This window comes from Sinocyclocheilus rhinocerous, unplaced genomic scaffold (genome assembly GCF_001515625.1).
Source record: "Sinocyclocheilus rhinocerous isolate Xijiao unplaced genomic scaffold, SAMN03320098_v1.1 scaffold551, whole genome shotgun sequence".
In the NCBI taxonomy this organism is placed as follows: Eukaryota; Metazoa; Chordata; class Actinopteri; order Cypriniformes; family Cyprinidae; genus Sinocyclocheilus; species Sinocyclocheilus rhinocerous.
This window is the reverse complement of record NW_015624564.1, coordinates 1,459,779-1,473,851: the sequence shown is the minus strand read 5'-3', so window position 1 is coordinate 1,473,851 and position 14,073 is coordinate 1,459,779. Positions and strand designations below refer to the sequence as shown.

Below are 14,073 nucleotides of genomic sequence, written 5' to 3'. Positions count from 1 at the left end.
CCCCCCCCCCCCCCCAAAAAAACCTGAATGGCTAAATACATTGAGTTTTATTGTGAAAATAAACTGAAAAATAAAAATGTGATATCTGAGGTGAGAAGCCTTTTAGAAATCTGTGCAGGAATACTGATGCTATACACAGCTGAATACGTTTTGGAAAAGGGGAAAATTGTACAACATAACCACTGTATGCTGTAGTGTAGATGGACAGACTGAAAATGAAGTGCATAAAGCCATACCTCAACCTGTTTCCATGGATACTGCGGATACTGGCTCTCAAACATGGGGATAAATTCATCATAGTGAATCTGACCGGAAACAAAACCATCAGTGATCTGAGATCAACTCTACAGAGCCAAGCATACAGTCTGAGCAGAGTTTTTGTACCTGTTTGAGCTGCACATCAGCAGCGTAGTTCATCACAGTGTAGTGCTTCTGATAGTCGTCAAAGTGATCCAGCGAGAAAGGTCTGGAACGAAGGACAAGCATCTTAATACAGTTAGGTATGCAGACATGGTGTTATATGCTCGATGTAAAAGCATAAGTTTGCTAATATGATTAGTGTTAGGTCTCAGTGTTGGAGAATAATTCATTTAAAAAATATATTTTATTCCAATACCTTTATTCTTTCACATTCTCACACAAGCTAAATTCTTGTTAGCAATAAACTTGATTTATATAACAAAACATGCTTAGCATCAGGATATTCATTGCTGTTATCTCCCTAACTTCAGCTGACCTGGATTCCCACTGTTTTTAAATAATTTCAACTGTGACCAAGTATATTATTGCATGCCATTTATATTATTTGATCAGGATAAAGGGTTTTCGGGTATGTCTACAGGATGTAGATAATGTTTACTTGTTAGCAAAACGCAGCCAGAAGACATCATATGCATAAAGACGCAGAGGTTCCACAGAGCGCAGCAGCACCATGTAGCGGATGTCAAACTTCACCATGCCCACCTCCTCTCTGTGAAACAGCACAGGGTCCTCCAAGTACTTACTCACCACCTGAGAGAGACACAAACAGGTTAAGTCCTGATGGGTGTGAAGGAACATATCTAATGTCATCTGATGTTATTGCTTTTGCAATTTTGCACAGGCATTGTAGAAGGAAAATTCTCATATAGTATTCATATTTAGAAGCTTATTCGTGTTTACTGTGTATTCCACTGCAAAGTTTCTTCTTCTGATGTATTGTTATATGAATACTAACCTGAAAGGTCTGTTATGAGAAAATGTCACAATGACCTGCTTGTCCTTGCTTGCGGAGGAAAACAGGATAACATGAGAAAGCTGGGAGGATGCTACATGAAAAATGAAACATATCAAGTGTTTATCTAGCTTTTTTAACTATATATGGCAAAATTAGGGAGACTACTTGTGAAAACAATGGGCCAAATCAGAGAAGCATGCTCACTTGTCTTGGTCACACATTCGGCAGGACTCACTGCTGTACTGTTTGACCTTCTTGCAAGAATAATAATTTTAAAAGGCTCTGTCTCTGACCGTGTAAGATCGTCGAAAAAGATTTTTTCCACAACATATACAGCAAAAACACACTTCAGACATACATCACCAGTCACAGTAATAATGTGAAATATCATCACAATTTAAACTGTTGTCTTTTTAAATATATTTTAATATGCAATTTGTTCATGTTCATTCAGCTTTGAGAGACTCAAAGCTGAATCATTACTCCAGTCTCCATCGTCACATGATCCTTCAGAAATCATTCTAATATGCTGATTTGGTGCTCAAGAAACATTATGATCTGATCTCAGCCTGACTTCTCTCTCTCCCTCCCTCTGTATGAACTCAATAACCCTGGAAAGCAGGAGACGATTGGAGATCGGGAATGTGGTCCTAACACATCTGTTTTTATACGTAACTTCTACATGCATGTATTGCTCTTGGAAATCAGCCTAGAAAACAATTAGCCAGTCGAGGATATCTGCTTATAGGACACATCTGTTCTTTACCATATAAAGTCAATGATGTAATGTATAATCCTTATTGGTCAAGCAATACACCACCCCCCTTGACAATATAAAAGCTGATACTCTGAAGAAGTTTGTGGACAGATTTTGTGTTCCTTCCTATTTCCACTGCCGTGTGAGGGGACTGAGTAAAAAGTATCTGATGGCACAGAGAAATGAAGAAATAATCTAACATTATCAATGTTAAAAACAGTTGTGCTGCTTTATAATTCTGTGGAAATTGTGACTTTTTTTTCCAAGATAGACTTTGATAAATAGAAAGTTCATAAGAACAGCATTTATTTGTAATAGAAATCTTAGTAGTATCTTAATCTTAATAGTAACATTATAAATGTCTTTACTGTAATTTTGATAAATCCTTGCTGAATAAAAGTATTAAAGATCAGGTTTTTAGCATTGTTTACTTATCTGTCTGGTGTTTTTTAATATGCTGAAAGAAAAAAAAAAAGATCAGGCAACACCGTTGCATTTTCTCCTTAAAAACTGCAGTGTATCATTATTATCTCCACTGGTCATTTGTTTCTATTTACAAAGTGTTTTGCAGCATTGAGCATTGTAGCCAATCACAGATATATTTGTTGATTTTATGAATGCAAAGACCAATCAGAGATGTTTCAGTTAGACAGAATCCACTCACTGCTCAAAACGCCAGAGTTTTGTTCAGTGCAGAGTTCTGTTCGCTCACAAATCCTCTCATTATAACAAACAAAGTGCAGACACAATGGCGATGAACTTAGATGTGTGACAGTTTTAGTGACCTATGATCATTTTTCACCTGTCCTGCTTTCCACAATTAAATATCACTCTTCTTAGCCTTTTTTCTAATAGTAGAGTTTCGCTAGTTGGTCTGTTTTTAAAAATAACCTTTTATTAACCATTTCCAGGAACCAAAGGGTTCCATATTTCATATGACCTGACAGCGGTTTAATAATCTTTTACTTTCAACATTCCCAACACCGTTCACTGTTCTCAATTGGAAATCACCTTAAATCAGAGTCACTGTCACAGGCCCTGAGGCCTTCAATATGCTCCTGGCTTTCATAATAACCAAACTACTTTCTACAATTGTTTAATATATGTTAGACAAAAAAAATTCCAATATGCATATACTAAATCTAAGAAGATACTTTAAGTGGAAAACATGGTAACACTGCACAATAAGGTTTGTAAAGAGCAATTCCATTTTGATGTAAACAAAAGAAGTGCTTTAAAATTATATAAGAAATACTTTAAACATGCTGTAAGAAGTGCTGTTCACTTGAAGAAATGCTTGGATGTTCTTGGCTTGGTTTAAAAGTTACTATGTATTTGACTTCCTTTGCTTAAAATATAGATAAAAGAGTGAAGCTCATAAAGGTTTCCATCTTGATATAAATGTTACTAAAAGAGCACAAGAAAGTACAGATGAGGTGAGAAAACCACAAGCAAAAACAATTACGACAAAGACTACTGAGAAAAAAAATTAACACGAGAAGGTGGACACAATGTAGTCGACAAAGGAATGAATGACTTATTTTATAAAAGGAATAGCATAGCACAAAATTATGTAGTTATGTGTTGTGTTAATTATTTTACATTAAAGGTGCAGTAGTTAGTACTTCTTTCTTCCTCGAGTCTGTGTGAGGGGGGTGCTTTATCTCCATGTTTTGTTTCAGTGCCTTGGGGATATAGTCTGCCTGAAGGGACTGTTAACTGTTTTGCAAAGAATGTGACTGAGACCAAGCCAATAGACTTTAGTCAGGGCAGCTGCAGATTTAATTTCTGACAGGAATGAAGTACAGTGTGTTCAAAGGATTGTTCTGTTTTTTAAAAGAATAGTTCACCCAGAAATGAAAATTTGCTTTAAATTTACTCACCCTCAGGCTATCCAAGATGTAGATGAGTTTGTTTCTTCATCAAAACAGATTTGGAGAAATTTAGCATTACATCACTTGTTCACAAATTAATCCTCTGCAGTGAATGGCTGCCGTCAGAATTAGTCCAAACAGCTGATAAAAACATCACAATAATCCACAAGTAATCCACACAACTCCATTCCAACAATTAATGTCTTGTGCTTATAAGAAACAAATCCATAATTAAAGCATTTTAACTTTAAATCTTTGCTTCTGGCCAAAATACCATAATCCATAATAACCCTTCCTTTAGTGTTTAAAAAATAGCATCAAAATCCACCAACATATTTGTTTAGAACTGTTTTGGACTGTTTTGATTTGTGCATATTTCTCTCCTGATTCAGACTAGATGCTTTTTTCCACTGGAGAAAGCAATATTATGGATAGAGGAAGTAACAATTTTAAGTGAAAAATTTCTTAATGATGGATTTGATTTTTACTTTTCACTCCACAAGATGTTAATTGACAGACTGCACTGTAGTCATGTGGATTACTGTGATGTTTTTATCAGCTGTTTGAACTCTCATTCTGACGGCACCCATGTGATGAAATGCTAAACTTTTCCAAATCTGTTCTGATGAAGAAACCGTAGAAGATTTTTATTAATCAAAATATGAATTAATCAAGTATAATCAATGTGAATATAGTCATGTTTGCATTCTACAATTATGATCGTGTTTCGTAAATTTTACGGAATTTTTTTTACAGTGTATGTAAGGAGGCCTGCAGGAGAGTAATCAAGTTATTCTACTATTATGATCATATGTTTCCTGTTTGTATGGAGGACTGCAGGAGAATAAAATGTGTTCATTGTAAGGGGGTAGAAGGACTGTGTATGAAATGTATTAAACACACCTTGAGGAAAAACTATATAAAGTGTGTGCAGACACAGACTCGACAGATTCTCTGCTTCATTGCCTCTGATAATAAAGTCTTCTGGTATCAAAACCTCAATACTTTGAGAATGATTTCTCTCAGAAGTGGCAGAAACCACCACATTTTCAGCAGACTTCATAAAACAGTTTTGAAAGTTGCTAGGTTATGGATCTAAGTCCAGGTCTGTGGACCGAACGTTTGTGACAACTCTAAGCCGTACTTTCCACGTAATTCTGTGGGCACAGACTCAGTACAGAAAGTAGGAGAAGTGGCAGTCTTGTGTGTGCATGTATACCTTTGGGGTGCTCTCTCGCTGTCTGATTATGTAGTTGAGGTTGTTCATGATGTGTGTGTCCAGACCGCGGGCCAGATTCCAAGGTTTGCAAATCCAGTGGTTTTCCAGTCCTCTGAAATTATCATTGACAAATAAGGCTGTCAAGCAATTACATTTTATCGAATTAATTACATGATGTGCCGATTAATTAATAGCACCATTAATCACTATTCAATTTGGGCTAATAAATTAACCCCCAAGATGATTTAAAGTCATTGTATTAAATGGAAAAGCATTGAACAGACATTACAAAACAGTAGCCTTAGAAATAAAAATCTGATTCAACAATTTATAACACAATGTTTTTAAAGCAACAATGTGGCCATAGCATTGTTGTCCACTTTCGACCTCTTTCAGAGGCAGTTGAAAATGTTGAAAATGCATTTGACCGGATTGCGCTCGTAATGTAGAAGCTCATGTGGTTGAATGCATTCAAACATTAAAGTCTACCTATTCTCTGCATGCTTTGTATATTTAAAGTCACGATCTGTGAGGTCATGGCTGGCCCTTGGAACATGGCGTGTTCAGATAAGCACAAAAGAGGAACTTACCCCTTTGCTTATCTGATCTTATTAAGGTATACAAGTGTATAAACAGCACCCCTCCTCAGCGCTCTCTATCATTCTCTCTCTGACTTCTACTTCTTCTTTTTGGGTGCCCCTAGACTTTGTTTAAGGTTTACTCTTTTCAGACTTCTTAGACCTTTATTGGTTTGATAAAATTTATCTTACTCCTTTTATTTGTAATTCGATTGGACTGAATATGATTATTAAAATGTAATGTTTCAACTTCAAGTTATGATTTTCCTTATTGCTTATTTGGATTTCTAAAAACTTTTGAATAAATTTATAATTTTCTCAAACCCTCCCGTCTGACGTGGATCTGACTTTTGCATCACAGACGTAACCAAAAATGTATACATCTTCTACTTAGCAACAAAAACTTGAGGCAGAACGTTGGAAAGGAAGTGGGGTGTTGAGCTTGACTTGTATGTACAAATAAGGAAATTTCTTTGTAACCCATGCAGACTATAAATTGTGAAGCTTGTAAGAGACCTGGACCGAACCTCGTGGTGAAGACTTCTCGTTTATGTTGATTTTTTATTCTGAATTTGTTTATTAAAGTGAAGCCATTTTATGTGGTGATGCGGTAATCTTATCTAAACAAGTCTCCGAGTAGATTTATTCTTCATAACCCATTATCTGAACCTGAACATTAATTCCATCGAGCCTCAAGAGCATCCGGACCTGACTGAGTTTGGCACAGACCCCCCCTCGAATTTCTAACCAACGGGCAGCGCTCTCAATCTGAAGGTGAGAACAAATCTTTGGATTGTGGAGATGTGCGTTGGAGTACTTAAGTTATTTAGGGGGAATATAAATACAACACTTGGAAAGGCACAAGTTCTGCTGTGGCTTTGTTTTAAACTATTTCCATTGGCAAATTGAGCAAAACAGACAATATTGTGTGTAAAATGTAACAAAAAAAAACTTGTTTATTGAACTGTTGTATAAAATCAAAATCACATTTGCAATCGTGCAAATATTTGGGAAAAACAGCACTCTTGCTTATGTGATATTGCTAAACTATATCATATGATACAAATATAAAAACCCATAGGGGCATTTTTGCCATCATATCTTGAATTTTAGGGGCATATAACTGCATTCTAATAGGACTCATCACATAGTCAGTCATCCTGCATCATGTTTGTCAGCAACTGCATGCAATGTAAGATATTACATTGAGACATAGAGGTCTGGGTGGGGCGGATGCGTTAAATGCATAAATTTTTCATGTGTTTTTTCCCCCATAATTAATCACACAAAATTAATGTCTTAAATCAACAGCCCTATTGACAAACATTATACTAGGATGACCATACGTGCTCTTTTCCCCGGAAATGTCCTAGCCAGGATTTATATATTGCCCAAAATGTTCAGTTTTTGGCTTAGTTATCGTTGACGTGCTCTTTACAGTCCTCATACATTATATGTACGGATATTTGCACTGTTTTGACCGTTCTCTGTAGATTCCATCTTCTTGCACACTATGACTGATTGATTATGTACTGTGAGAATAAAAACCTGCTTTCAGTTCTCAATTAAATAGCAAAGTACTGGCTGTGTGTATTGTGCATACCACTTCTTCCCCTCCCTGGTCCTTATCCATGTCTGGAGACATAACATATCCCTTGGTACTCTGTATCCCTGAACATTCTTTACCTTGAAGGGGTGGATTATAAGATCTACGGCCGCTTCCACTTATATGCTTTCAATATATATCTTCAATACATATTTAATCAAGTTATTAATCAGTATTTAACCAATTAGATTTAATTGATTGAATGATGTTTGACTTATTAGTTATAACTTTAATCCACATTAGTACTCTAAGCCTTACTAGAATTTGACCTCTCCTTGTTTCAGAAGATCCTTACCATGGTAAACACATATTTGTACTTCACAGGACCCTCTTAACAAGCCTTGTTCCCAGGGGAATTGAAGTGTCGCAAGTATACGTGGCCAACTCATAATTGGACCCATTATCTGAACCTGAACATTAATTCCATCGAGCCTCAAGAGCATCCGGACCTGACTGAGTTTGGCACAGACCCCCCCTCGAATTTCTAACCAACGGGCAGCGCTCTCAATCTGAAGGTGAGAACAAATCTTTGGATTGTGGAGATGTGCGTTGGAGTACTTAAGTTATTTAGGGGGAATATAAATACAACACTTGGAAAGGCACAAGTTCTGCTGTGGCTTTGTTTTAAACTATTTCCATTGGCAAATTGAGCAAAACAGACAATATTGTGTGTAAAATGTAACAAAAAAAAACTTGTTTATTGAACTGTTGTATAAAATCAAAATCACATTTGCAATCGTGCAAATATTTGGGAAAAACAGCACTCTTGCTTATGTGATATTGCTAAACTATATCATATGATACAAATATAAAAACCCATAGGGGCATTTTTGCCATCATATCTTGAATTTTAGGGGCATATAACTGCATTCTAATAGGACTCATCACATAGTCAGTCGTCCTGCATCATGTTTGTCAGCAACTGCATGCAATGTAAGATATTACATTGAGACATAGAGGTCTGGGTGGGGCGGATGCGTTAAATGCATACATTTTTCATGTGTTTTTTCCCCCATAATTAATCACACAAAATTAATGTCTTAAATCAACAACCCTATTGACAAACATTATACTAGGATGACCATACGTGCTCTTTTCCCCGGAAATGTCCTAGCCAGGATTTATATATTGCCCAAAATGTTCAGTTTTTGGCTTAGTTATCGTTGACGTGCTCTTTACAGTCCTCATACATTATATGTACGGATATTTGCACTGTTTTGACCGTTCTCTGTAGATTCCATCTTCTTGCACACTATGACTGATTGATTATGTACTGTGAGAATAAAAACCTGCTTTCAGTTCTCAATTAAATAGCAAAGTACTGGCTGTGTGTATTGTGCATACCACTTCTTCCCCTCCCTGGTCCTTATCCATGTCTGGAGACATAACATATCCCTTGGTACTCTGTATCCCTGAACATTCTTTACCTTGAAGGGGTGGATTATAAGATCTACGGCCGCTTCCACTTATATGCTTTCAATATATATCTTCAATACATATTTAATCAAGTTATTAATCAGTATTTAACCAATTAGATTTAATTGATTGAATGATGTTTGACTTATTAGTTATAACTTTAATCCACATTAGTACTCTAAGCCTTACTAGAATTTGACCTCTCCTTGTTTCAGAAGATCCTTACCATGGTAAACACATATTTGTACTTCACAGGACCCTCTTAACAAGCCTTGTTCCCAGGGGAATTGAAGTGTCGCAAGTATACGTGGCCAACTCATAATTGGGCTTTTACTTGTTCTTTCTTTCAAACATTAAACAATAAAAGTTTAATATTGCCTAAACTTCTCTCTCTGTGAAACTGCACCCATCTGTCTGTTTTGGGAATAGTACCCGATAAGAGTAAGAGCCTAGCTGCTCAACCTTGAATTAGATAAGTGTTTTCTCTATGTATGCGTGTTTGTATCTGTCTGTGCAGGACCGGTCTCTAGGGAGATTAGTAACGGCAGCCAGGATGGAATCCGCATATATCTTCCATCACCCTATGATTTTCTATCATTTAAACAAAAAGAATCCTTTTTACCTTAAGTAATGAAGTAGTTACTGACCTCTGTTAGAGTATAATTACTGCTGTATTGAGTGTGTATGCAGAGCAGCCTACGAACTCCGAGGAGTGTTGAAGCTGACTTCTGCGGATGAAACTGCAAACTATTTTCTTCAGTAAATTTTCTTCAATTGACTGCATCTCTGACTCCTGGTCTTCATTCATCCTATCTGGTCCTTGGGTCTTAACTGTAAATCCCCTTACAACCTTCTAGCTCATGACTTTTCTATGATAATGTATCCATTTAGCATATACTAATAAATACCTCGCTGAGCAATAAACCTCTGAAGATGCTTGAACACAGAATGTGTGTCTTTGCTCATTTCTTATCATGGCTATGTATTTCTGAGCGAGGGGCAACTGAGAGCACCAGGGCAAAAATGCTGAACATTTCTGGATTATGTGACAAATAATGGCTGCCTGCTTTTGGTAAAACTACTTTTCCGTCATTACCTTCAGAAAGTATGAAAACAATAGGAAAACAAAGCCAAATTGTAGCAAACAAAGCTAAAGCAAGACATTTTAGGCAATATAAAAATCCAAGCCAGGACACGTCTGGGAAAAAGAGGAGGTACTGTCACCTTAATCATACACTACAAATAATATTAGGCATAATACTAAAGCTTAATATTTCAGACTTCGCTTTACAGCCATCTTTTATGCAGAATGCCGTATAATTCAGACTGATTTGTGTATTTTGTGTACAATGTTCATTTGCTTTGCATCCAGTGATGGAAATTCCTTGATGGAGTGTGAAATGTCTTCTTTAAAAAAAATGTAATAAAAACAGAAATTGTGAGAAAACTCAAAAGAAAATTAATCCCACCTTCACCCTAAAGCTTCTGGAACTCCTTTCTAAAAAGTTCTATTTAAATATAATATACTAAAATGTTACATTTACTATAGTTCATATTGTATATAATATACTATATTATAATATAATTAGTAGTTATTAGAAATAGGGCAGGAAGAGAATGCAACTACCACAGTTTACAATGGCAGAATATTACACTGGAAACTCGCATACCACTGAGATCTTAGCAGAAATAAGCTGTACGCTGTGGATAGAGTTCATTCCTATTTTATATGTCATGCTTATGTTGAAATCTGAAAATTTGAAATGTACTTTGCATGTTTAGGAAGGTCAAAAGTACATCCAACATCATCCACAGAAGGAAGCAAAACAAATGTATGCTATAACTAGATCTATCTTATGATTAAGAAGTCTGCCTAGTCTGTGCAATCATGTCATTTTTAATTATAAATGTGTGTGCGATTTTTGTTTACTGTGATTCCATGATTCCCAGAAGTTTCTCCAGTAAAGTATGTTTTAACCAAGCACCTTTAGTCAGATAACATAGTGAAAATTTTTAACCACAGTCCGCTAAATTTTTTTTTCAGCACTATGATCACACAGATGCTCACCTCTCCTGTCTCTGTAGGTAATGTCTGATGAACTGAGGGAGCTCAGTCTGTAAATTAAAGGTTTTAGGGAGCCACGGAGCCCCCTGACCTCCCCTGGCTCTCCGTGCCACAGATGCCAGGCAGTCTTTAGTGGTCAGCACCGTCTCACATGGGAACTGGTTGAGTAGGACATGAGGCCGTTCCTCACTCAGTTTTCTAACAGTAAATGAATGAACAAAATCACTTAAGTAAAACAAGAATAATAGAACTGAAGTGTACATAAGCATAAACATGCTCACCGATAATCTCGGATATGGGAGAAGGCCCAGATTATGTCAGCTTCTTCCTCGTTTTCGGTGAACTGGAAACGTGGATGCTTCAGATGGTCTAAAACCTGCTTCATCTCAGTGTAGACCCTGATTTGTTTACACAAGAAAATGGCAACCAAGTGAATACACACACTGATTAAGAAATGCTTAATGCACTTTCCACCTGTTTCAATCACCCACCATGGAAGAAATAGAAGTTGGAATGATTTGAAAAGTAATGTGGTGGCTTCTGTGAGAAATCACTCTCAAAGGCTTGAGGTTTTGATACCAGAAGACAGACTTTATTATCAGAGATAATGAAGCCGAGAGACTCCGCAGAGAATTTGACCAGTCTGTCTTTGCAATACTCTTTTTATATAGGTTTCCATAAACAATACATATCATTCAGGCCACTATTGCTTATTACCATTTGACCCCAGTCTATATCTCCTCATGACAGCGTAACACAAAGAGGTCTCGGTTCATCACGTCAGCACAAGATCACCACATGTTTCTCTTAATAGCAGCTCATCATATTTGAGCACACACAGTTGAATACATGACTATAATAGTAGAGTAATAGCACATACATACAAACATAGCATACCACAATACATAGTCAAAATTGACTGTTCATTTTTTTTCAACATAACATTACAATGATTTCCATTTCAAATAAATGTTGTTCTGTTGAACTTTCTATTCATCAGAGTGTTTACATGTTCTCTAAATAATGTGTGTAACCATTTAAATCCATGTACTATTCTAGCTGATATCTATACACTTTGACAAGAATATGCATGAGCATAAGCATTTTACATCTGCTCTATAGCCTCTAAAATGTGCAGGACAGCTGGCTCTACCCCAGATATTCTAGGCTCCAAATATTACATAAGCAGCAAGTATCCTTGAGTTAAACCATAAGTTGCATGAACCAGAGTGTGATAGAGAAAGCAACCACAGAGTAAATGGTACACACCACATAAGAGTGTGTGTTGAGCAGTAAAGAGAATGTTGTGGTTGACTGAAGATAAAGTGATAATTTCATGCATATATCTAAATTCTGTGCTTTAAATTTTGTGCCATACAGGATATTTGCTTATCCATAAGTGCTAAATCTCTGTTTCATCTAAATACTTGACAGCTTTGAAGATTTTTTAAACCTCGCCAGCTTTGGAGGAGGAGGAATGTTTATATCTAGATGGAGAACACAAACTGCTGACTTTATGACCCAAGATTTATAGATATTCATTAGGGGCTGTAAATTACTGCATGCACAGACATGTTCCAGACCCTCAATTACACCTCTAAACACACACACACTCTTACTAACCCTAAAAGAAAAGATTTAGCATTTTGGAAGTTTGGAAGGAAAAAGAAAAAGGAAGGAAGGAATGAAAATATTTTTTAAGGAAGGAAGGAAAAAGAAAAAGGAAGGTTTTGACAGATTTAGCTCTCTTTTAGGGGCAATTTCGTCCTCAACACACACAGATTGTTTTTTGTTGTTGTTTTTTACCATTTTCAACCTTTTATACAGAAAACATATTGAATTTATGGAAATGAAATCAAACTAACAATATTATACAAACCACAACTTGAAATATGAATAATTAATGATTAAGATGTGAATAAAAAAGGTTAGACACTTGGACTTTTGACGTGGAAACAAGAAAGGGGGAAGTCGTGGCCTAATGGTTAGAGAGTCGGACTCATAACCCAAAGGTTGTGGGTTCGAGTCTCGTACCGGCAGGGATTGTAGGTGGGGGGAGTGAATGTACAGCGCTCTCTCCCACCTTCAATACCACGACTGAGGTGACCAAGGCACCGAACCCCAACTGCTCCCCGGGCGCCGCAGCATAAATGGCTGCCCACTGCTCCGGGTGTGTGTGTGTTCACTGCTGTGTGTGTGCACTTTGGATGGGTAAATGCAGAGCACTAATTCCGAGTATGAGTCACCATACTTGGCCACATGTCACGTCACTTTTTTTTTTTCACAGGTTGACTTTAAGAATAAAACAAACTTTAAAGTTGCAAAGAACACAATAAAACAATAACTGAAATTTAACACAATGACTTACTTCAGCACTTTTCCATCTGGTACACAGTAAAGCTGGATGTCTATAGGAAGCTTCTCTTTGTTCTCCTGCAGAATTGTCTGGAAAAGTGCAGTGATGTAGAGTGAAAATGGCACTTAATGATTTTACTGAATCAAAATGTCGTCCACAAAAAGCACCCAGGCAGTTTAATACATGCCAACAGCCAATAAGATTCCACACTGACAAACATTTCCAAAGCAAACAATATTTTAATGATAATTCAATTCACTCACTTCATAGTAAAGGTCAGACGGTTCTTGGACGTCATCACTCACATCCTCAAGGTCATCAGGCAGCCATGCTAACAGACGGCATCTCCTCACCAAAGAGTCGGTCTCTCCATATGCAAAATCACGCGTCACCTCATCTGACAAATGTTAAAACTCTCATTAAATCCAAGACATCAATTCGAATAAAACCACTTTATACTGACATTCATTAACAAATATTACTACTATATATAATGCTTAAAGAATCATTAGTCAATGTACCTTCAAACATAAATGACAACTTTGACATTTTCATATGCATGATGAGCATTACATAATACTTGTTAACCCGATAAAGCCTACTGTAACATTTTACATTGTAGAATATTTTCATTAATCTTGAATTAATATAATACATAGAATTTTGCCTATTTGTAAGAAGAAACTATTCTACTATTATTAGTCGCCATTATTAGTGAAGTGAAGACTGCGTGTGAAGCAACTGTGTGTTAAGGATTGCAGTGAGTCGTAAACTGAGTGAACTATTTTAAAGCTTGAAAAACCCATATATGGAGAAGACCTTGTTCAGGAGCTAGAAATACATGCATGACAAGCTATTGATCACCTTCAAGGACACATATATGGTAAAAGACATTTTGTCCAAAAATACAACGGAGCATATATGGAGTATTGTGAAACGGCTTCATATATATATATATATATATATATATATATATATATAAAAGT

At 36.4% G+C, this 14,073-nt stretch overlaps 1 protein-coding gene across 1 annotated transcript in view; it reads right to left on the bottom strand.

Annotated features, from left to right (window-relative positions):
• ttll12 (tubulin tyrosine ligase-like family, member 12) overlaps positions 1-14,073 on the bottom strand; it is a 24,561-nt gene that overhangs the window by 1,382 nt on the left and 9,106 nt on the right. The window contains exons 5-12 of the mRNA XM_016557674.1: positions 13,351-13,484; positions 13,100-13,176; positions 11,013-11,129; positions 10,735-10,929; positions 5,067-5,178; positions 860-1,011; positions 385-466; positions 138-305 (exon numbers count right to left, since the gene is read on the bottom strand). Coding sequence (XP_016413160.1) covers positions 138-305; positions 385-466; positions 860-1,011; positions 5,067-5,178; positions 10,735-10,929; positions 11,013-11,129; positions 13,100-13,176; positions 13,351-13,484 — 1,037 coding nt within the window. The remainder of the gene's footprint in view (positions 1-137; positions 306-384; positions 467-859; positions 1,012-5,066; positions 5,179-10,734; positions 10,930-11,012; positions 11,130-13,099; positions 13,177-13,350; positions 13,485-14,073) is intronic.